The sequence below is a fragment of the Podarcis gaigeae genome (genome assembly GCF_964106915.1).
Source record: "Podarcis gaigeae genome assembly, chromosome: 1".
NCBI lineage: Eukaryota > Metazoa > Chordata > Lepidosauria > Squamata > Lacertidae > Podarcis > Podarcis gaigeae.
The window spans coordinates 131,742,756-131,767,857 of NC_139678.1; the positions used below are offsets into that span (position 1 = coordinate 131,742,756).

The window sequence follows — 25,102 nt, forward strand, 5'->3', positions numbered from 1 at the left end:
ACAGTGGTGCCTCACAAGACAAAATTAATCCGTTCCGTGAGTCTCTTCGTATAGCGGTTTTTTCGTCTTGTGAAGCAAGCCCATTTTTACCTTAGCGGATTAGCGCTATTAGCGGTTTAGCGGCTTTTAGCGGCTTATCAGCTTAGCGGATCAGCTGATAAGCGGCTTAGCTGCTTAGAAAAGGGGGGGGGAAGGGGAAAAAAACCCGCAGGAACTCGCAAGACATTTTCGTCTTGCGAAGCAAGCCCATAGGGAAATTCGTTTTGGGAAGCGCCTCCAAAATGGAAAACCCTTTCATCTAGCGAGTTTTCTGTCTTGCGAGGCGTTCGTCTTGCGGGGCACCACTGTACTCAGTAGTGAGCAGTATCATTCCAAATGATGTATCTTGCCACAGACAAAAGTTCAAAGAGTGTTAGGATTACAGGAAGTCGGAAAGACCTCAAGCTTGAATGTGCCCTTAGTTACACAATTATCTAACTGCAGGGGTGGTGGGTCATCTGTAGCTGCTCTGGACTCCAGTAATTGTTCAGAAGAAATCAGGGGATGGTGTGATAATTTCTGCAAGCTTAAGCTTAGACAAATATTTGTCTATAATCAACACCTAGGCTCAGGAAGCTTCAGTACTGTAAGTTACATATAACAACTAATGATTGCATTGAAGAGTTAATTTTCTTGATCAAAACAGGAAGATGGAATATAATGAAGTCTCTTTCTTCCCTTTTGTACCAGATTTAGTACTTAAGCTGTTGCTTATTCAGTAATGTTCCACTTCTGTGCTGCTGGGAGAAGTTTCTTCTTCAATCCAGGAAGCTTTCATCTGAGTTTGTTTGCAAAATCTTTCAGAAGACCTTTCAGATCATTCAGCTTCAAATTAAAAACAAACAAAAAAAAGCATCTCATGAGAGGGTAACAAGCGCATGGAATTATAAGGTAATAGCAATCATTGTTACAATTCAACCACAGGATTTGCCTCCTGACTAGTAGAAGAGACTGCAAAGAACTGTCTATAAGATCAGCCATAAACTAACCCACTAAGTAGCAGATTCCAGTAACTCAGCTAATACTTTCTAGTTTGCAGGCACACACCATAAAATACCTGGTCATGCAATCTGAGTGCACCAAAATGAAGCTTACATCTTTGCAGTTGTCCTCCGAATTCAAGTGAGGAATGACACTGTCCTGACTTGCTCCTATTTCTTTAGTGGAAGACAAATTACAAGACCTGCCATTTCTTCCCACAACTGCCACCCCCACAGATGCATCGCTTTTTAAGAGCAGGGCCACCATAACACTTAAAATGTTGGATTATTATTATTGTTATTGTTGTTGTTGTTGTTGTTATTGTTATTTCCCAAATTTCTTAATCACCCTTGACCTGAGGATTGCAGGGCAGTTTACAATAATTAATAACAATAACACTTGTTATTTAAACAGCACATATAAACTGTTCAAATTGCTTCACTTATATTATCTTATTAATCCTTACAACAAGCATACTATGGTAGGTGTTCATTCAACAAAGGAATATGGTTGACACAACCCTTTGTTGTGACACCAGCAGCAGGGCTGTGAGTGCTGAAGGCCACTCTCTGAAAGGCCCTTTCCACCCTGCCCTAGTCCAGTGACTGCTTTTAAATGATTTTAAATAGTTTTAATTTATTGTGTTTTAAATTTTGGTTTATCGTTTGGTTTTTGCTCTGTTGGGGGAGGGATTAATGTTTACTTGAGGCTGGGGTTAGTTTAATTTTTAATATAACTGAATTGTTGTTGTTGTTTTAAATTAGTTTCTATTGTTTTATATAGTTTGTATTTGATTCTTAAAGGGCTGCCGGGGTGTGGGCCCCTGACAACAGAATGGCTGGGGCAGGTTCCACGGGGGGGGGGGGGGGTGTGCACTGGGACACCTGATCTCAGTGATCACGGGTAGGAGGAGGAGTTATGCTGAGACCAGATCACGTCATTACTGAGGAGGCAGGTTTAGTCATTGTTTGAAGACTATTCCTGCCTCCGGGTCTGGTCTTGACTGTATGGATACTGGATTCAAGAAAGGAGACCCACATGAACTGAAGATGCTGCTGTGCAATGCCAGGTCAATGATTCACAAGAACACTGCCATCCATTACTTGATCGTGGATGGAGGACTTGACCTGGCATGTGCAACAGAGACTTGGTTGGATGAAGCAGATGGGCCTGTCCTTGCCGCTGCTTGTCCACCAGGTTTCTCTTACGCACAGCAACCCAGGTCACGTGGGCAGGGAGGGCGGGGGTTGCAGTGATTTTTAGAAAACAACAACAAACCTCTGGCTACGTGAAGCATTCAGTAAACGCACAAGACATAACCAGCTGTACGTTTGAAAAAAATAATATATATTATTCATTGTATTGAATTGTTGATTTCAACAGAAGTAGCTCATAAAGTTCAACGAAAAAAGTAGAAGACCCAGTGGATCAGTTCATTCTCTAATCAGTTTATGAATAAGGTCCATATATGTGAAAATGTTTATTCCACCTATCTATTCATAGAGTCCAACAATCCACACAAAAGGTTGTTGCAGTTCCACAGAATCCTTTCACAGAGTCTAAATCCATATACCCCAATATATCTTTAAATGACTTAGTGTCGTTTGGCAAAATGGGGGATATTCTCACACCCAGGAATGCCCTTAAGAATATGCCAATGGTGTCTAATAATTTTCTCAATTTCAAAAGTCATATGGTTGTATTCTAGGGAAGCATAAATACGTGAAGATCTAGTCTTTACATGTGAACCAGATGCAAGAAGGGTCAATCTCTCTCTTAATTGTGTTTTTTGAATGGCAGTTGTTATTACAGAGTTCAGATAACCTCGTTGTAATAAGGATGCAGAAAGCAAATTAGAATGGACTTTAAAGTCTTTTGGGTCTGATGAATTGCGTTTTAGTTTTACCGACCTAAGGGAAGGTTATTATGGAGATGTTTGGGATGATTAGATCTATAATGTAACAAGGAATTTCTATCTGTGCTTTTCTTCTAAGAACATACTTTAATTCTTGACTCAGCCACAAAAATTTCTAAATCATTTGTAAATACCCAATTCATTTGAGATCTTCATGGGTTTATACTGGAAGGCTGCGTATTACTGCCATTACTGTTATTTTTTTATTATTACCATATTTACTGAAATGTAATGTGCACTTTTTTGGCCAAATTACATTGGGGAAATTAGGGTGTGCATTAGATTTGATACTGCATTTACATTCACCAGCAAATACTTTTTTGGTTTCAAGGTTCTGAAAATTGAGGTGTGTATTAGATTTGATGGTGCATTAGATTTGCATAAATACAGTAGTTTTCAACAACATAAAAACAAAACAATAATTTCCCCCATACTACTACTACTACTACTACTACTAATAATAATAATAATAATAATGTACCTTCATATCCAGTTGTCTAAATCGCTGGGCCATTCTGTGAAAGGAAACAAAACCATCAGGAATGAAGATTTGATTTATGGATGTCTTAACTAGAGACACAAATCTAGCCAGGGGTGCCAACCTCAATAAAATATTAGTGGGGTGGGGACAGGTAAGCCCCGCCCCGCATAATCAATCACATGACGTGGTGCATGCACACCATTTGACTAGCAAGGCCCATCAACTGGGGAGCAGCCCCCTCAAATATTTTCCTGGGGCCCAAAGCCCCCAAAGCCCCTAGGAGTTGGGTCCTATGAATGTAGCCATGTAACCTATAATGTAATCCTTAAAGGTAAAGGGACCCCTAACCTTTAGCTCCAGTCGCAGACGACTCTGGGGTTGTGGCACTCATCTCGCTTTATTGGCTGAGGGAGCCAGCATACAGGTCATGTGGCCAGCATGACTAAGCCGCTTCTGGTGAACCAGAGCAGCGCACGGAAACGCCGTTTACCTTCCCGCTGGAGTGGTACCTATTTATCTACTTGCACTTGACATGCTTTCGAACTGCTAGGTGGGCAGGAGCTGGGACCAAGCAACGGGAACTCACCCTGTCGCAGGGATTCGAACCACCAACCTTCTGATCTGCAAGCCCTAAGCTCAGTGGTTTAGACCACAGTGCCACCCGCGTCCCTAATGTAATCCTTAGGAGAGTCCTTACTCCCTCTCTGCACGCCAAGGATGCTTCTTCTAAGATGCTGCCTGCCAAAGCAACTTTTTGAATGTTGTCTATATTTCTACAACTGATTTAGGGTATTTTTGCACTGCTGAATCAGGAAATGACATCCGTTTCTCTCCATCAGGTCAGGTTTTTATGCTATGTTGATTTGAAAAAAACCAGATCTTGTGACAAAATCAATTACATTTTTGTGGCATTATCAGCTGATTTTTGTCAACACATATCCTCCTAAATATGTTTTTAAGAGAAAAAAATGTTTTTACAACAACATATATTGATTACCTGATAGAAACATTGATTACTGTAAACTGAATGGTGGGCATTGATAAAGGTAAGTACACGTAAATTGCATGTTGCTTCACCATTTTTCAAACTTCAGGGCTTGAACTTCCGTTTCTTGGAACTCCTGGAATGCTCAGTGGCAGGGAGGTCTCTCTTCAGAGTCCAACAGTAGTCAGCCATCATGACTACGTCCCAGCGACCCTGATACTTGGTCTCCATCTCTTTCATGTTGTGATGGAATCTCTCCCCCTACTCATTGAACCCAGGTTCTCAGGAAACCGGTCCATATGTGAAAATAGGTAGTGCATCTTGACGCTCATGTTGCAGCCCAGGTTTCTGAAAGCAGTCAGCATGTTGTTGACAAGTTGTGCGTAGTTCTGCCTTATTGTTGCCAAGAAAGTTCTTCACTACCAGAACATATGCCTTCCACGCTTCCAGTTCCACTTCGTTCATTGACTTTCCGAACTCTGGATCTCTGATGAGCTGATGGATCTGAGGACCGTCAAAGATGCCAGCTTTCATGGAGAGCTGTTAGATTTGGAAGGATTTTATAATAGATTTGGTTGGCACGCATATTTATGGTATGATTAGAAAAAAATTCACAAAGGGTTTGAAAACCACATCTTCCGAAGATCGGTTATAGAAGTTTGGGATAGGTATAAAAACCTATTAGAACCAAGAATACCACATTGGCTGTCTCCATTAGAGGTAATGAGTGTAAAGAAGATCAATATGAAAGGGAGGTGGATAACATATGGGAATTTAATTGTTAAAGAAGGAGGTAAATGGAAAATGAAACCTTATGAGGAGGTTAAAGAACATGTGAATGATTGGCTGCATTATTATCAAGTTAATGAAATGTTTAAAAAAGAGGTGAAAGAGAAAGATTATCTTGAAAAAGAATCAAAATTTCAAATAGAGATATTGAATAATGATTTTAAAATTTTATCGAAGATGTATAAATTGCTGGTAGAATGGTATACTAAGGATGAAGAAATAAAGTCGGTTATGATTCATTGGGCTAGAGACTTTGGATATAATATACAATTAAGTGAATGGACAAAATTATGGAATGAAAGGTTAAAATTTACGGCCTATACTGCGATAAAAGAAAATGTTATGAAAATGGTATATAGATGGTATATTACTCCAGTAAAGTTAGCAAGAATGTATAAAGTGTGTAACAAATGTTGGAAATGTAAAGAAAAAGAAGAAACATTCTATCATATGTGGTGGGAATGTAAAAAGGTAAAAGGCTTCTGGGAAATGATATATAATGAATTGAAGAAAATGTTGAAATATACATTTGTTAAGAAACCAGAGGCATTTTTGCTAGGAATAGTAGCAAATGAAATAAATAGAAAACATTGTAAACTTTTTCTATATGCAGTAACAGCGGCAAGGATACTACTGGCTCAAAAATGGAAACAAGAATAATTACCGACGATGGAAGAATAGAGAATGAAGTTAATGGACTATGCAGAACTTGATAAATTAACAGGAAAGATCTGAAATCTATGGGACCATAGATTCACCGAAGACTGGAGTAAATTTGTAGATTATTTGAAAAGTACATGCGATGAACAAATAACGTTTGCGGGTTTGCAAGAAGCTCTGTGAAAATATGTGAAATATTGTAAAAACGGGAATAAGGAGGGGAAGGTTATCAAAAGGCAATATTAAATTAGGAAATGCATAAGAAAGAATAAAATTGGAGAATTTACCGAAGGGCTGAGGGAAGTCCAAAAGAATGTATTTGTGATAAATTTTGGTATGTGTTTTTACAGTTTTGTATTGTAAAATGAATAAAAATAATTTTTTAAAAAAGATGACAGCTTTCAACTTCTCCATGGACAATCCTGGAAAAGCCTGGCACAAGTAAGTGAAGCAGTCACCATCCTTGTCCAGAGCCTTGGTGAACTGCTTGATGTGCAGTGGTGGGAAGAGTATTCTGTCTCTGTCCACCAGAGGGTCGTTAATGACATTCCTTTCTTTGCAAGGCATCAATTCCTCCCGCACAGGCCTGTCCTTCTTCGTGTAATGCTGAGCACGGTCCCTACTATCCCACATGCACAGAAAACATGGGTACTTGGTGAAGCCAGACTGTTGTCCCAACAAAAAGTTCACCATCTTCAGGTCAACACAAATAAACCACTTATGCTGATCATAACCAATTTTCTCCAGCACATACTTCACCACTTCATAGTTCTCCTTCAGTGTAGTCGAGTGAGCCAGGGGTATAGAGGCAAACTGGTTGCCGTTGTGTAGCAGAACACATTTCAGTGATCGCTTGCTGCTGTCAATGAACAGTCTCCAATCTTTGGGTTCGTACTGTGGCACTCCAAGCTTGAGCAGAAGCTGTGCAATATCTGCACAGTACACCAAGTCCTTCTCTTCCGAGAAAAAACGGAGGTACTCTTGATGCCTGTTGCGGAAGAAGCTGATGCGAGCACTGTCAGAGAGGAGGTTTTTTTTCCTTCAATCTGGATGCCAACAGTTTGGCAGAGTCCTTTGACAAGCTGAGGTCGCAAACTAGATCATTCAACTCCTTTTGGGAAAATGGATGTGGAGCATCATCTTCAAGAACCACTTCTTCTTCTTCATATCCTTCAACACTGGAGGCATCTTCGTCACTAATGTCAGGAAGTGCTCCGAAGATAGGCATTGGAATTTCATCACAATGAGCTACAGGACGATGTGCTGATTGAAGATCAGGATACTTGAGGCTGCTCTGGTTCTTTCTGTTGATCCCAGTCACATCAACAGCGCAGAAGTAGCAGTCAGTGACATGGTTTGTCGGCTCCCTCCAAACCATGGGAATTCCAAAGTTCAGACTCCTCTTGCCATTGGTCTACCCACGTAGAGTCTTGGTGCATGCCTTGCACACCATGTGTTGCACCCAAGCTTTATCCTGGTCACCAAGTTTAATACCAAAATAACTTTATGCTTTGCCGCACCAATTTATGGAAGATTTCGAGGTTTTATGACTTCAAACTGATCCCTTTTTGACATAATCACTTAGAACTATCAGACCTGAATAGTTCTTGTCATTAAAATAATCATTTCCAATCAACACAATTATTCGACATGGCATTTTACCCCCACCAACATCTTCTAAAATGCTCCACACAAGCGTACATGTGAACAAAAACGTAAAAAAAGACATGTGGCCATAGCTCAAAAACTTGACCTGATTGAGCAAAACCAATGTGATTTTTGGATTCAGCGCATCAGATTCGTCCTAAATCAACTGAAAAAACGCAGACAACAAATTTGTTGTTGACCAGTGTTATCTAAAAAACAAAGTACCCATGCTTCCTGTTTTACCTATTTGTAAATTTAATCAGTTAATAGCCTTGTACAATTAACTGATTAAAATTTCTTAAATCAGGTTGAAGCCCTACATTATACATAAATGAGATAAGAGTTTAAAATAAAAACTAAAGCTACCCCTTTCAAGTCTAGTTTTGTTTTGTTCTAGTGCTGTTACTTAAAATATACTTTCATCATTGCGCTGGTGGCTTTGGGGTTAATTACCTATGCTATTTTTAAAATGTTGGACACAGTTAACTTCTATAGCCATATTTTGGAATCTTTACAAGTTGGCTTGTATTATTAGCAACAGAACTCTTCTAACTGTTCAATTCAAATGGAAAGCCAATATATATGAATCAGTTGAAGAAGTCTTTTAAGAACATGAAGGTCTCCAGTATGGGTTTCAGAATAAAATATAGGCTCTGAAGCTTGATTAGATGGGAAAGACAAAGAAAGCAAGAAAACATACTCTTCTGATGAGTCATTAGCCTTGATATTGATTTTTACTAGATAATTTTCTTTCATGACAGCTTCCCATGCCAGCGTTTCATTATCTTCATTTTTTGAACCTTCAAGATATAAAATCCACACAAAATTGGAACATGGGCATATTTATTGACAAAACAGACAAAGAGCTATTGAATGCAGCTAAAACAGTAACCTCAGTTTGTTTCAGAAGATCTGATGCTATTACAGCCCAATTCAGAAGAAAGACCAGAAAAAAGCCCTATTGAGTTCAAGTAAGTGTGTCTTAGCTTAACCCTGTACAGTGGTACCTTGGCTCTCAAATTCAATCCGTTCCAGAAGTCCGTTCCAAAACCAAAGCATTCCAAAACCAAGGTACACTTTCCCATAGAAAGTATTGCAACCCCTAAAACAGCAATTTAACATGAATTTTACTATCTAATGATACCATTGATCCATAAAATGAAAGCAATAATCTATGTACTGGACTATAAAATAAATAAGACAGTATTGTAGATGATAAAAATAAAAAATATTTTTTTTTTCTTACCTGCACTGATGATAGTCATTGTATGGATGGGGGGTTTTATCCATTTCTGCAGTCACACAATCAATCTATCAGTAGCTGAACTGGGTTCCACACAGTCACAAAAACAAATGAACTGAAAAAGCCTCCAAAAGAAAAAGCAAAATAAATAGCAAAAACAAATGTGCCAAACTTAATCGGTTCCGGAAGCCTGTTTGACTTCCAAAATGTTCTCAGCTTCTGATTGGGGCATGTGCCCTGGAAACAATAGCTGACAACGGAATCAGACATTCAGTTTCTGAAATACGTTCGAAAACCGGAACACTTACTTCTGGGTTTTTGGCATTTGGGAACCAATGTGTTTGAGTACCAAGGCGTTTGAGAACCAAGGTACCACTGTATTGGAAACCACTTTTCTCTTTAGCTAGTTTTCTCTTTAGCACCCCATACTTTGTTCCAATGAAGGGCCATTTTTACATGGGGAACCTTTCAAATGTAAAAAGGTAAAGGGACCCCTGACCATTAGGTCCAGTCGTGACCGACTCTGGGGTTGCGGCGCTCATCTCACTTTATTGGCCGAGGGAGCTGGCATGCTGCTTCCGGGTCATGTGGCCAGCATGACTAAGCCGCTTCTGGCGAACCAGAGCAGCGCACGGAAACACTGTTTGCCTTCCCGCCGTAGCGGTACCTATTTATCTACTTGCACTTTGATGTGCTTTCGAACTGCTAGGTTGGCAGGAGCAGGGACCAAGCAACGGGAGCTCACCCCGTCACGGAGATTCGAACTGCTGACCTTCTGATCTGCAAGTCCTAGGCTCTGTGGTTTAACCCACAGCGCCATCCGGGTCAAATGTAGTAACTTTCAAATGTAGTAACTCTCAAAATGAAAGTGCAGCATTGGACAAACAATTGTCTGAGAAGCCTTCATACACTTCTGTGACTCCTACCCTTCCTCCCATAAACAGTTACTGTGCAAAATACTGCATTACTTACAACAAATTGATGGCTGTTTACATTCATTTTTACAGCAGCATTTTAACAGTTTCCTCATCACCATGTAGATATAGGCAAAGATGACAAAAGGAAATGGTATAGTTAAGCGGCTGCAGTACTCTTGAATCAAAAAGTAGCGCTGGAACTTCCATACTTGGTCATTGTTCTCTTGAACCGATCCAACAGTATAACTAATGGATAGATTAACACAGGGGGTTATTAGTTCCATATCTAAGTTTGCTCCTTAGCTCATATGTCAAAATCAGCACATACTTCACTTTTCAGTAAGGGTTGGTGATAATGGATCAATTACAGGGACTATGAAAGCCTCAAGATTTCCAAGCTGGAGGGGAGTTCACACTAGTGTTATGAGTTTGCAGGGGGCATGAATGAAAATGTTATGAAAATGATATATAGATGGTACATGACCCCAGTCAAACTCGCAAAAATATACCATTTGTCCGATAATAAATGCTGGAAATGTAAAGTAAGCGAAGGAACGTTTTTTCACCTCTGGTGGACTTGCCCTAGAGTGAAGGCTTTCTGGGAAATGATATATAATAAGCTGAAAAAGGTATTTAAGTATACCTTCCCTAAGAAACCAGAGGCCTTCCTCCTAGGTATGGTCGGCCAGAGAGTGTTAAAGAAGGACCGAACATTTTTCATGTATGCAACAACGGCAGCAAGGATACTCGTCGCTAAGCATTGGAAAACCCAAGATCTACCCACACTGGAAGAATGGCAGATGCAACTGATAGACTATATGGAATTGGCCGAGATGACCGGCAGAATCCGAGACCTGGGAGAGGAGATGGTTGAAGAAGACTGGAAGAAATTTAAGATCTATTTACAAAAACACTGTAAATTGTATGAATGTTAAGAAGGTTGCTAGATCATAAATAATTTGGCACCATTAACTTAGATGGAATTATGAAGATAAATTAGATTTAAGAAAAGATAATTTTTTGGATAATTATTAGATTACACTAAACTCTTAGGATCTGAATAAAGGATATCTAAAATTAGAGAAACAACATGGGAAAACTAGATAAATAAGATTGGAAACAAGGTGATAAATTGCTGGCAAAATTTTACTGGGAGGAACGCAAGAGCGGGAGACGTGAGAGAGTCCAAAGATGTCAAGAAACTATGTTAAGATATATGTTATATTGTTTCTTTGTTGTGTATTGTATTCAAAAACTGTTAATAAATATTTATTTAAAAAAAAGAGTTTGCAGGGGGCAGAGCCTCCTAAAAGTCCTAGGAACCAGATCCCCACCCCAACCCAACCCCAAAAATTGTAAGGTAAAGGTAAAGGGACCCCTGACCATTAGGTCCAGTTGTGGCCAACTCCGGGGTTGCGGCGCTCATCTCACTTTACTGGCTGAGGGAACCAACGTACAGCTTCTAGGTAATGTGGCCAGCATGACTAAGCCGCTTCTGGCGAACCAGAGCTGTGCACGGAAACGCCGTTTACCTTCCCGCTGGAGCGGTACCTATTTGTCTACTTGCACTTTGACGTGCTTTCGAACTGCTAGGTTGGCAGGAGCTGGGACTGAACAACGGGAGCTCACCCTGTCACAGGGATTCGAACTGCTGACCTTCTGATCGGCAAGTCCTAGGCTCCATGGTTTAGACCACAGCGCCACCCGCGTCCCAGAACTCATGTTAAGAAGATCGAAAAACCATCAGCCACACCCTGTGGCATTACATCAGTCTACATACCCAAACATGGCTATTAATAAGTTAACCAGGAGAATATTGGTGGACAGCATGTAGATGCACACTAGTGGAATGGTGATCCACTCTGGGAAACGGGGAACATTGTTGGAATCCACTTCTACACACAGAGGCTTCGATTCATTCCCAGTGACAGTACACTGATCACCCTCCAATGTGGTACCTATCATGAAAGGAACAGAAATGACTCCTGAAATTCCAAAGCTCTTGTTAAGATTATGACACCAAACTCATGACATGTGTTGTCAGCACATTCTTTAGTGCTACTGGATCCTTTGTCTCTGGTGAATTTTGCTGAGCTAATCTAGTTGCCTAATAGGAGTGCATAAAGCTAGAATCCTATACAGATAACTTTGTGAAAATTGTACATTGTAGAGATTACTGTGCAGAAGTGAATACCTGCCGAGCAAAGATGTGCCCAGAAAACAGAATCCCCATGTGGCTGGCTGCACAATTTAGTACTAAACTGCATCCCATTGCAACATGCTCACAATGCAACTCTGTATGAGATTTTATTCAGCATGCAGACTTTTGCCACTCCAGTCTTCCTTCTGGCCCTACAAGGAAAATGAGTGGCATAGTCCCAGCATGGATTGTGCAGGCGGTGTGGGCCGATTCAATTTGGATGGATCATGACCTGAACTGAGCATAAGTCCACTTTACAAGACCACCTGAAAGCTCTAGTGCCCTAGTCATCTGTGAACACCAGACTGATTTCAGTAAGCCTCTGTGATACTGAAAGAGCTACCTGAATTCTAGCAGCACATGTTTCCCACTAAAACAGAAAGGGGGGGTGATGAGCTTTGGGCTCCTTAAGGACTGTGCTCCTATCTCCTTATTACTCTGACCCATTGTTCATTGGGATTCATTGTTCATTGTTCATTGGGATTGTATCTTAAGATGGATACCGTCAATATCTGTAGGATAGTGGCCAAACATTACAAGGTAAGGCTCATAGACAACAGATCGAAATATCCATTCCCAGCGGTGTTCATTCTTCCGCAGGATCCCTTGTCTGGCTACACCAAAAGCCACCATCCACACCGCAAAGAGGAACAGGAAGAAAAAGACATCAATCAGCTGTGAAAGGGAACATTTAAAACACAAGTCAGGATGATTCTGTTAAGTCATTCCACGCATAAGGCTAAGGGGGAAAAGATTAAAAAAACAACTCAGGAAACTGTCTCTTGCTTCTCACTGTGCATTTATGAGAAAATCTCGCTTGGCTGCTTTGCAGAGGCCATGCACTCCTTGTTGTTTATTTTGCTTTCAATTAATCTGAGGAAAAATCAGAGCAACGTGCATGCCTCCAAGGCAGGGATGCAGAAGCTGTGGCCTTCCAGATATTGGGCCACAGTCCCTGGCCGATGGGCCACGATGGCTAGAGATGATGGGAATTGGAGTCCAACAACACCTGGAAGGCACCAGACTCCACACACACCCCCACCAGCTCTGCCCTAGAGGATACAGCCAGGACAGATGCTTCTGTGGCCAGCTAAGTCCAGCACATAATTGCCCAAGTAAGCACTCTATTCACTTGAGTATACAATCCATGGAAATGAGGGCTCATGAGAGCTTGCAGTGGCTACTTAGATTAGGTGGGGTTTTTATTTTATTTTTAACCACAATATACTTTCACTAGATCACAGAAGTAGCTCCTCCAAAGAGGAGAAGTCCCCATATCAGATGAAAACTAGCATGTGGAATAACAAATGGGAAATGATTCAACATCTGCAGTGGCTCCTAACCCCTAGTGTAGTTTACACAACAGTGTAGCGTGATGTGCCTGCACCTGGGGCACGCATACTGGGGGCAGGGTGTGGAGGGTGAAGGGAGCCTGCCATGCCAGCCCAGCCCTCGCCACCAATGCCACTGGAGCAACCCCTCTCCTGCACCAGAGCCAAGTGGGGCCGTGCTGCATCGCTGCTGCCCATGCAAGGGGCAGCTCAGCTGGCTGATGCAGCCCCCCAACACCAGCAGAGAAGAGTGGCCGTGCTGCAGTCGCCCCTTGTCCACCTCCCTCCATCTGCGCACGCTCACCATCCAGGGAGTGCATTGGGCAAGGAGCAGTGATCTCTGGCCGGGTGGCCATTCAGCAAGGGGGCTGGGGATGCAGCAGTGAGGCCAGGCTGGGCTCCGGAGCCCAGAGACCCCTGGCAGTAGGTAGGGAAGGACAGGGAGCCAAGGACAGGATCCAGCAGGACCCCTGGGTGGGACAGGAATCACGGCAGAAGCCAGCGCCCACTCAAAATTGTGTGCCCAGGGCCCTGGACCTCCTGAGTGCTACACCCCCGAGTGTCCATGTCTTCCTGGCTTGGGAAGGATTTGTGCTCAGCACCGATGCCTGTTCTGCTACATATAGTAATGTGAGAATGAAGTTTCAGCCCAAAACACTTGTGTAAGTGCTGCCAAACCATAAGACACATTTCTTTCCTTGCTCAATGAAGGTATAAGATCAATGATGGTAAAATTTTGCAAAAAGTATCTGCAGATGTGTCACATGCACACAGACCCACCTCTCATTGCAAGAAACCATTTGCCAGCTGGGATGGGGTTTGGTGATGTTATGTATTGAAGTTATCACCATAACTGTCAACTTTCAGATTTGAAAATAAGGGATCAGCAGCCTCACCTGTCCCGGGGACAGTCTATGGGATATCTAACAATCCGGGATAGCAGCGGGAAGCAGCGGGAAACGGCGCTGGAATAAGGGAATTTTCCGCAAAAAAAGGGAAGGTTGACAGCTATGGTTATCACCCTGGCCACCAGGGGTATCATGTACTATATATAGTTTTCACTCAGGTCCACGTCAGTTAGTTTAGGCGGGAAACCCTGGGTTGTTGTTGTTACAATGTTGACAGCCGGGTGCCTATAAAAGCAGGCTGGCTGAGCTGTTTGCCGTTCAGTTCAGTTCCAGCTTACTATAAAGAACCACTTGGAGAAATCTCTGTGTCGTCTGCTTTGTCAACCCACTACTTAATAGGTGACACAACCTCCAGCTCTCTGTAGCACAGCAATTGGCTGTAGAGCAGCAAAGTATTGCTGGCCTCAGATCTGAGCCCTATAAGGGATGTTCTGTCTTGTAATTCAGGGCTGTTGTTGAAGATTTGTCACAGAGGTTTGACTGACAGGCACTGCAGAGTTCCTGCACTAATGTCCCTTGCAGAGGATTAATCATGAATCAATCTATCAGCACACAGATGACAGAATGGAAACTGTAGGCCCAAACCAGATAGTCGTTCTCTGGTTAAACTTTTATTTACACAGAGAGACCTCTGGGAGATTCAGGCTTGAGTCACACAACAATTACATTTCATATTGAATCAATCCATAGTCCTTACCATTCTCTGAAGCATAATTATCTTGGGTCCTAGATTCCTGCTTACAGTGAAAATATGGATGAGTCTTAGAGTGAAAATAATGTAATCCAGGCAAAAAATTACTCTGCCGGAATACCAGGATGCCTCATTTGAAGAATGGAGCCTGTGCAAAGAAACAGATATACAAAAATTCCAGTTATCAGTGTTCCCACTTAATAATATCAACTTGGGCACAATTTGTTTTCTCTCAGATCAGATGTTATGACAGGGTGACACCTTCCCACCCCATTCCCCCCAAATACCTCAGCTTCACCCCAGGAAGCATCACCTTATATCATTATCATTATCATAACATGTTTGTCTAGCGCAGCCTCTCTCCATCTTGCATCCCAGCTGTTGCTGGACTCTAATTCCCATCCTCCCTGACCACTGGTCTAGTAGCTTTGCAGAAAACAAACCCAGGTGCAGTAATGGCTGGACCTGTTACAACTCACCTGAACACAATTCCTATTATGAAGTAAAAAATCCCAAGGGTGTCCATAACATTCCACAAGTCGGAAAAGTACTTACTACCGTTCATATACCACTAAAGAGGAAAAAAGAAGACAAAAGTCACCAAACAAAGGTAGGAGCTCAGAATCCCACAGAGCAGAGTCAGCTGTTAGAAGTGTTTGGACTCCAATCGTCAGAGATTATGGGAGTCACAGCCCGGAGGGCACCACGTTGGCTACTCCTGCCATAATCTAACAATACCACAAACCAACCTTATTTACAATGCATAGCCTTACTATCTAAATTAACATTGCTCATTGAGAAATCGTGACTCAAGAAGCTAAGAGAAGAAGAGTGAGTGCAGTGCTGGACTGAGAGCTGGGAGGCCAGGCAGGGCTCCCATCTCCACTCAGCCCTGAAGTTCCCTGGGCCACTCACTGCCTCTCTGCCTTACCTACCGTACAGTGTTGTTGTGAGGATAATATGGAGAGGACCTTGGAAGAAAGGTGGGGTATAAAAGCATAAATAAATAACATACCCTGCTGCCTAATCCCATGCCTGCTTATGCAGAAGGAAACCCCATTTTGTTCAGCAGGACTTTCTCCCAAGTAAGTGTGCAAAGCAAACTAGCTAATAATATCTTATAGCTGCAACCTTTTTAGAATAATTAAAATAATTAAATACAAACAAAAGGACAAAACATAAGATGTCAGACAGTAAGGACATTGATTAAGATGCTTCTCTGGACACCTCAACTAAGCACAGATTTCCTCTATATATCATTCTGTTTTTATGTACCGTCTTTAATACAATCTCATTGCTGTAGCCCTTGGGTACTGTCTTTGCAATGTGGGTTGAAGCAACCCCCTTTAAAAAAATAATGACCATGCCTTGAATAAGACCATCACGGATCCAACTACACTAGAATGTGCGAGATCCCTTGTGTCAGATCCACCCACTCAACTATGTTCCTTCTTTTTAGAAATACTCCTGGCAGCTTTCATTCATCTCATTTGCTTCTTTCCTATCTAACATCGTCAAATGTTTTCATATGAATACTGATTTGCATAGCCTTTTCATGAGTTCATTTCCCCACCTTGTGACCCATGAGCCTAGTATGACTTTGTGGATGGCAACTGGGAGTATCAGCTGGAAAGCAAGGCAACGAGATTGCCAAGCAGGCCCATGACAGGATGTGTGCAAATATTTATGCAACCCAGAGATGTTACAGGGATCTGGGAATATACAGCTGCAAAATTACACACAGAATCTGTACTTGTGCAAAAATACACATCAGATGGATGTGTGGCTGCTGTAAACACACATCTAGCTCATGAATGCTATCATATATTAGGAGCTGAAATGTAAATGTTTCTTAAACTGTGCAAAAACACCCCAGTATAAATATACCTAGTCCTAGCTCAAGTTTTATTATGAAACAGTGACATCTATTGGCATATAGAAACATTTACAACTTATTTTGCTCTCAGTACCTCAAAGATGCCTCTAACACACTCTTAATGCATTAGGAAAAGACTGAGTTCGGCTTTTTATAGCTGTCTTACTTCAAATATTCAGTCTTAGCAGTTACCTTCTCATCTGCAAATCATTAATTTTCTCCGTTAACATCAAAATCTAGGTGGGTGAATTATTTGTTAAGTGAGAGAAATAGTGCAGCCTATACCATAGCCTGGATCTTAGGCTCTGGGAGCTGGCATATTTGGCCAAATGAACAAATATACTGTGAGTGAGAGAAGGAAGACAATAATTTGCTTATCTTGAAAAATCGAGCTAATTTGTCATGTATTGGCACAATAAGAAATAGAGAAAAATGCATACAGCCATATATCATATTTTTCCGTCTATACGACGCCCCCAAATTTTGGACAATATTTTTAAGGGGAAAAACCTAGTCTTATACACGGGAAAATATGGTACATTATTAAGAACAATCTAAGTACCCGGGGAAGGAATATATTGCATTTAGATATGATTTGTTAATATATATGCAATGAACTACTGTTCTTCCTTTTAGGTATTGTTAATATGGAACAACTGATTGGTTCAAAATTGGGAAAGGAGTACAAGGCTATATATTGTTGCCCTGCATATTTAACTTATATGCAGAATTCATCATGCAAAAGGCTGGACTGGATGAATCCCAAACCGGAATTAAGATTGCCGGAAGAAATATCAACAACCTCAGATATGCAGATGACACAACCTTGATGGCAGAAAGTGAGGAGGAATTTAAAAACCTCTTAATGAGGGTGAAAGAGGCGAGCGCAAAATATGGTCTGAAACTCAACATCAAAAACACTAAGATCATGGCCACCGGTCCCATTACCTCCTGGCAAATAGAAGGGGAAGAAATGGAGGCAGTGAGAGATTTTACTTTCTCGATGATCACTGCAGATGGTGACAGCAGTCATGAAATTAAAAGACTCCTGCTTCTTGGGAGAAAAGCAATGACAAACCTAGACAGCAGTTTAAAAAACAGAGACATCACCTTGCCGACAAAGGTCCGTATAGTTAAAGCTATGGTTTTCCCAGTAATGATGTATGGAAGTGAGAGCTGGACCATAAAGAAGGCTGATCACCAAAGAATTGATGCTTTTGAATTATGGTGCTGGAGGAGACTCTTGAGAGTCCCATGGACTGCAAGAAGATCAAACCTATCCATTCTTAAGGAAAACAGCCCTGAGTGCTCACTGGAAGGACAGATCCTGAAGCTGAGGCTCCAATACTTTGGCCACCTCATGAGAAGAGAAGACTCCCTGGAAAAGTCCCTGGTGTTGGGAAAGATTGAGGGCACAAGGAGAAGGGGACGACAGAGGACAAGATGGTTGGACAGTGTTCTTGAAGCTACCAACTTGAGTTTGACCAAACTGCGGGAGGCAGTGGAAGACAGGAGTGCCTGGCGTGCTCTGGTCCAAGGGGTCACGAAGAGTCGGACATGACCAAATGATTAAACAACAACAAATATGCAGTTGATTTTTTCATCCTTTGTGCATTGTCAGTCTCTCCGTCCCCACCCACTTTGATGTATGCCACATTCCCAGTTCCGGATTTACTCTCTTGGGGCCCCCCCAAAAAAAAACTAAAAGAAAAAACCTGGATGTACATTTCCAAAATATAAGATAAAAAACAAACAAAATAAAACCTACATACAGCAACAGTGTTCTGTGTTGTGTAGACTCCTATGATGTAAGTAATGGTCCCCACCTGCTAGCCTGTTCCCTAAAATATCACTGGTTTGCTCATTTCTATATATAGGGTGCCTACATTCTGCATGTGCAAAGGGCTTTAGATACCTATTAGGTCCATAAATTACAATATAGCATATATTCAACACAAAAAACAGCGACAATTTGTTGTTGACAAAGGACACCTGGGCATATAAAGGGCCCCATTACCTTCAGTAGCTTAGGGCCTCATCAAATCTAAATCTGGCCCTGCACACTCCAGTGGTTCCTCTCAGGGCCTGGGACTAGGTATTACAATGGATTGTCTGAAAATTGAAAACTCATTTGGCCATGCAATGGAGCAATCAGACAACCATTTCTCTAATACAATTAGAGCCATTTCTGGTTCTGTTTTGGCCAGGCATAAGCAAACTCCGGCCCTCCAGATGTTTGGGACTACAAATCCCATCATCCCTAGCTAACAGAACCAGTGGTCAGGGATGATGGGAATTGTAGTGCCAAACATCTGGAGGGCTGGAGTTTGCCTATGCCTGGGTTTGCCCCATAAGCTCATTAGTAAAATAAGTAAAATCATGCTTTATCTTTTTTTAAAAAAGAAAAGAAAATCCAATATACTGAACCAATATTGTTCTGACTGATCAACATATATTTGAAATGAAAATGCTGTCCAAAGTTCAACCATGGCAGGAGTAGGATGCTAATAAACCAAGAATCCTTCAAGCCACACTACCTAGTATTTCCATAGAAACAGCTGTATTACAAGACTGCTCATATGCAACATGGATGCTTTGCTTAGTGAGCTCCAGCCTGCTTGTCTCCTCTGTTTTACAAAACTAGATATGTGGAAGTAAGAGGATGCTCTGGGGTTACTCCTTCCACGCCTGTCTGCTCCACAGACTCAGGAATTAATTCTGTGACAGCGTGTTCACCGTTTCAGATATTTCTTTTAATCTAGATCTTGAAGACAAACCTTGTGACATGACAAAGTCATGGGGCCAAAGGAAGGGGCCATATTGTAGAATACATACTCCTTGTCTGTTCAGATTTTTTCCAGTCTCAGAATAGCGTAACACAGAGCCTACACAAATATAAGACTGGATAGAATTATGAACTCTGTTTGGACTGATTGGGACTGATTTGGACATTAATGCAGTAGCAAAAAGATTATTAGAATCCCCCTTTGGATCTTGAAGTATGGGTCCCCCCAACAAAATTCAAAATTTGGCTTTGTAATTCGGAATTTATGTGATGTGATTTAATTTGATGTGATTGGCCAGTTAATAAAAATTATTTTTTTTAAAAAAAGAATCCAGTCACAAATTCTGCATAGCCTCATGGACTAGGGTACGATGGAAGCAGAGGCAAATTGCAGCCTCAGCAGAGATACTATAAATTAATCCATGAACTCAGGTTAAGTAATAATGGCCTGGATATAATTCCAAATGCTCTAGTGGGACCTTCATGGAAAATCAAGAAAATGTTAGATTTCAACTCCACTGGAGCCCCATTCAAGTGTACTGATTCTGTGTTAAATCAACCTGCAAGAGGGGAAGGTGATGGAAGGTGTACTCAGCATCAACCTCCACAAACTGGAGTGACAATATTTGAAGCATGCAAATACATGCAGTGAAGGATCCCCCACTGCAAAAGTTCTCTCTTCAGCTCACTGGTAGCAGTGACAGAGGACACTAGCATGTTCATCCTCTCTCTCCTGATACATGTGTTGATTAAACTCAGAAGCAGAAGCCCTGAATGGGGGGGTGGAGCCTCTTCTTTTTTCTGCAACTGGAATAATCTCCTGGAAATAAAAACTCCTGTTGATTTCCAAGAACTCCCTACTTGTCTCACTTCATCACAAAGCAGGATGAAGACCAGCACGTAGAGGATCAGTTCCAGCATGGTGGGTTCCTTCTGGAAATCCATGAGCAGGACATAGGCAAAGAGCAAGAGGAAGGCGATGTAGAAGATGACAGTCCAAGAAAAGACCACAAAGGGTGAAGTGAAGAACCAGGCATAATACCAGAACATCTTTTTGGTCCTCTCGGTTGGCTTTTTCCTGTGAAAGAGAAAGGAACAGCTTAGAACAGGATAACCAAGCAGAAAATGAGCATGCTGCTGAGTGGAGGCACACAATAACAACAATGGGATACTATCAGAGCTCTCCCCCCACCCTAGAAAAATAGGTGCTGGTACTCACCTTGAAGTTGTTACAGCAAGTGTCACACTTTTTAACAACAAAAAGAGGTGCCAATACTGCGTACTCTTGAGTACCTCTTAAAAAAGCTATCAAACAAGACCAATCTAGGCAATGCAATAACACTACCAAGTTACTCTGACTCCCATCTATCCAACGGATGCCTAGGCAGCTGCACAGCCACTTGCTACATCATTCTGACATTAACAGCGATTACATTTTTATTTATGTAAGTATTTTTAGGGTGCCTTTTAGGGTACAACTGTCGCAGGAATTACAACCACCCCTTTGCATATGTGGAGATTTCTCTGCAGTGGAAGCAAACCTGAAGCCTGCGTACTTACTACAAAACATGGCAGCAATTGTCTTTTTGGAGAGGAAACCCATCATAGCTTTATTAACTAGAAGTAATTTACCTGAAAGAGATGAAGCCACAACCTATTAAAGGGAAAAGGAAAAGGCACAGGATAATCTTCCAGTTCTTGGTGTCTCTAGAGATCTCCCCATACCATTGTTTCGAAAGAAAATTCTGAAAGACAGAAATATAATAAAATAATAATAATAATAATAATAATAATAATAATAATAATAATAATAATAATAATTATATCCCATCCATCTGGGGTGACTTCTTTTGTTGGGTGACTTCCAAAAAAATATAAAACATCAGTCATTAAAAGCTTCCCTAAACAAGGTCAGAAAGTTGTTTATTCTCTTGATATCTGGTGGGAGGGCATTCCACAGAGCAGGTGCCACTACCAAGAAGGCCCTCTGCCTGGTTCCCTGTAACTTTGCTTCTCACAGTGGGAACTGACCATCGATTATCTGTTTGCATCTCGGCGATTATACCTGGACTCCTGGCTGGGCAATGAATTGTTGGTCCTTTGCTTCCACAGCAAGTTCCAGACAATTGCTTCCACCCCAGGCTTCACAGGAATAGATAAGAAGCTGTTCAGCCAGATCTTCATCACTGCTGTAACATTCTGTGAACAACTCTAAAAAGTATAAATGGACAGAGAATCAGAAGCATCACCGGTCTCTTCCTGAAGGACGTATGCATATACAATTAGAAAAAGACTATGGACATTATTTTAATACATGATCACAGCGGTGAGATTCTTTAATGCACATAAATAGGAAGATTCATCATTACCTACCATGGAGGAATGGTTGTTAAAATTATTGGACTTAGCTGAGATGGGCTAAATTGATGTGCTTAATCAGAGAAAAATCCTTGTCAATATTTACTAAAATTTGCAATGCATTGCTTGGAGTTCAAAGCTAAATCTGAAAGTTTAACTTTGCTGATTTGCTGCTTTCCCATTATGATTTTTTTAGCAGATATTTGCATTAGCTCCACTCTTGAGTTTGAGCCTTTTAGATCAAAACCTACCAACAGCTCTTGTCTCATATTCATTTGCCAGCTCCTCTGATTCCCCGGCAGCATTGATATCATTCTTTACCTTAGCCAGGCTTTTCAGGAGCTTGCTCGCCCCTAATGCTGCCAGAGTGCAGCCTCTAGTCTGCAAAGAGAAAGAATTGCCAGGTTACAAAACAGCATTACTTATGAGTTACTGTAACTGTGACACAATTCCAGTAACATCAGTTCATATCCCAAAACAGCAAGGCAACTGCATAATTTAATAGTACTCTGTTCCCTGAAGCTGTATCTGAGAAACCATGTGGGTGCTGCACTTCTGTTTCATCTTACAATTCTCAAATTTGGAAAGGAGTGTCAAACATCTTGCTGCTTAAACTGGAAGCTAAAACCTTAAGGCCACCTGCCTTAAAGTAGGGTGTTGGAGTTGGCCGAACCATCTTTCCTGACTGATCAATCTACTCCAACCCCTGCCACTCACGCAACCGAGGGCCCCCAAACAGCATACAAATCAAGATGGCTAATCTGACACAACAAACCACCGCCCCACACACATACAAACATACCATACTGCAACCAACCGAATGCAATCAGCCAAGCCCTGCACCATCCAATCTCTTACAATGCCAATAAAAACAAATAACTATATAAATAAAGGACCTACCCACGACATGCTGAAAAAGCCCCTGCACAAACACTATACAATAGAGTGAAAATATCATTATCCCTCTGACCCTCTCCCTCCCTCTTTTCCACCAGTGTCTATAACAATAACGTCTTACTCAATGCAAACAAACTCTATCTGATGCTTATTTCCCCTAAATTGATTTTTGATTTTTATTGTTATTCATGTTTTTATACTGTATTTTATGCTGCTTTTATAATTATGGTAAGTGTTTTAAATTTGTTGTTAGCTGCCCTAAGCCTGGTTTTTGAACCAGGAAGGGCGGGGTATAAATAATTATATTATTGTTGTTGTTGTTATTACTATTATTATTATTATTACTGAATGCAAACAAACTCTATGAAAAATGACTCTAGGAATTGAAAGTGGAGATGCTATACGTACTTTTTCTTGCTTATTTGTTTCAAATCACAAAAACTTTAATAAAAACTAATTAAAAACAAACCTCTGTCAAAAGTCTCACCAGTCTTTTCTTACAAACCTCCAAGAATTGAGACTCCACTAATTCACCTACCTGAAGTTTGCATCCACCATTTTCCGTCCTATTCTCACACCCAATTACTGTTTCCCTCTTCTTTCTCATCTCCCTTTAGATGTTTAAAAGTGAGCAGGCTTCATCTTATATTATATTAAATTATTCAAGTGCAAAATGCCACCACTTTCCAATCACAGTTCTCATGTATTTCAAAAGCAGGGAAACTGCTATTTCCACCCACAGGGAGGCTTCAATATTAAGTAAGGAGTACATATTTTCTAACGGAACAAGCTCTAGGTCAAACTCACAGGTAAGCATAATGGACAAAAGTCATGATGGAAGTGTAGCATACCTGTTCCCAGATCACTTTGGAGAGCTCCTTTTTGTTTTGAAGGACTGCCCAAATAAAGAGAACCTGCAGGGGGTGCCTTGAGATAAGGGAGGCATCCTGAAAGCATATAAAAACAAGAATAAAGCTAAAGTTGCTGAAAAAGGAAACTTTGGTATTGACTCTTTTCTGAAGCTCTTTGGGTGGTATTCAATTGTTATTCAGAGTAGATATATTTAATCTGAGTAAAACTTAGCTGAATACCACCCTTTTGTTGTACCTGGTTCTAAGTGTTAACAGCTGTACTCTGCTATATGCGCATCTGAGTTACATACCAGCAGCTGTATCTCAATGTCTTCCTTGCTGCTCTTGTCCTCTTTTTTGAGACCTTTTCTGAAATCCTCCACCATCTTCCACACAAATGTAAGGAGGGCATCGTTGTAGGAGTTCTTGGCAATCTGTAGATTCTTAAACACCAGACTGCTGAAGTTGTTGGTATACAGATCAGTTAGAACATCATTCGTAAGAAACTTCCTCAGATTTAAGCCATTTTCCAGAAAGAGACGGACAAATTTTGGCCTGTCCTTTATCAGGGCTGTGAACATGACATCCTGGAGGTCTGCAGACTAGCAAGGAACAAAAGGCAGCAAAATGTTGACCCAGTTTGAAAGCAGAAGTCTTTCTCTAGCCCCTTGGGCTTGTCTTCTGCTACACAAATTGTGATTAATTTCTTATGGTAGCCTTAATATTCTCAACAGAATAAAATATTCCTCCTGAGACAATAGGCTGTAGCTTCATATTGTCCACACACAGTGAAGATAAGTTCCGTATGGGGCTTCAGAAAATTATCTCCATTTAAAACTTGGAGAAGTTTACAGAGCAGGCTCTCATGTTAGTGTGCATCTAGGAGTAATTGATAGGACCCTGTGTTCCATCCTATTATGGGGGGGAAACCAATGGGCACATTGATTGACTGCAACTGCACAACACGGATTGCCTTGCCTTCCCAAGTTTTCCTGCCATTAAATAGATGGACTCCTGGCACCAGCCTTTCCATCCAAGAGTGTCAGCCTTGTCCCTGCCTGCCTGGTGGCTTTTTCAAGGCGAAAGCAACACAAGCCGCTCTACGTACCTCCCAGCGTCGATCATTAGTGAAGATCTCTTCACTCGCCAGCTCCAGCTGGTTCCATTCCAAAAGCAATTTGAGTTGCCCATTCCAGTTATCTTTATCTTGTTCATTTGTGCTGAAAGCTACAAGTGCAGAGAGAAGTTGGTGGTTGATTAATATTAAAACAACTCTCTGGTTTGTTCCCAGTTCTCATTTGAGTCTTGGGGTGGGATGAGGAAATGCTGAGGGGTGGAGATGACATTCCCCACCCCACTTTAACAGCTCTCTCAAGCTTGCCCATTAACCAAAAGGAAGATCTCTTTGTATATGAATGTGCTTTATTCTGAAAAGAAACAGAAATACTGTTGCCAGCAATCATGTAAAAAAAAGGAGAGAATTCTGCTCAAATATTGCAGTTCTCATGATGCAGAATCCTGCCCTGCACCCAAAACTGTGGTAATCAT

The 25,102-nt window shown here is 41.3% G+C and overlaps 1 protein-coding gene across 5 annotated transcripts in view; it reads right to left on the reverse strand.

The window, feature by feature from the left end:
* Positions 1-616: 616 nt before the first annotated feature.
* The window catches only part of TRPM8 (transient receptor potential cation channel subfamily M member 8), a 50,312-nt gene continuing 25,826 nt past the window's right edge, over positions 617-25,102 (reverse strand). The window contains exons 11-26 of one of the 5 annotated variants that reach the window (XR_014556832.1): positions 24,663-24,781; positions 23,866-24,156; positions 23,555-23,650; positions 22,058-22,187; positions 21,514-21,659; positions 21,081-21,193; positions 20,310-20,526; positions 15,267-15,358; positions 14,794-14,935; positions 12,361-12,532; positions 11,438-11,615; positions 9,713-9,903; positions 8,744-8,865; positions 8,198-8,297; positions 3,417-3,450; positions 617-864 (exon numbers count right to left, since the gene is read on the reverse strand). Coding sequence is in view for 3 of the 5 variants with exons in the window: in XM_083705986.1 (XP_083562112.1) it covers positions 814-864; positions 3,417-3,450; positions 8,198-8,297; positions 9,713-9,903; positions 11,438-11,615; positions 12,361-12,532; positions 14,794-14,935; positions 15,267-15,358; positions 20,310-20,526; positions 21,081-21,193; positions 21,514-21,659; positions 22,058-22,187; positions 23,555-23,650; positions 23,866-24,156; positions 24,663-24,781 (2,072 nt within the window). In the remaining 2 variants the exon portion in view is untranslated. Of the gene's footprint in view, positions 865-3,416; positions 3,451-8,197; positions 8,298-8,743; positions 8,866-9,712; positions 9,904-11,437; positions 11,616-12,360; positions 12,533-14,793; positions 14,936-15,266; positions 15,359-20,309; positions 20,527-21,080; positions 21,194-21,513; positions 21,660-22,057; positions 22,188-23,554; positions 23,651-23,865; positions 24,157-24,662; positions 24,782-25,102 lie in introns of those variants that run through there. The other 4 variants (XM_083705987.1, XM_083705986.1, XM_083705988.1 and 1 more) reach the window with 4 other exon arrangements.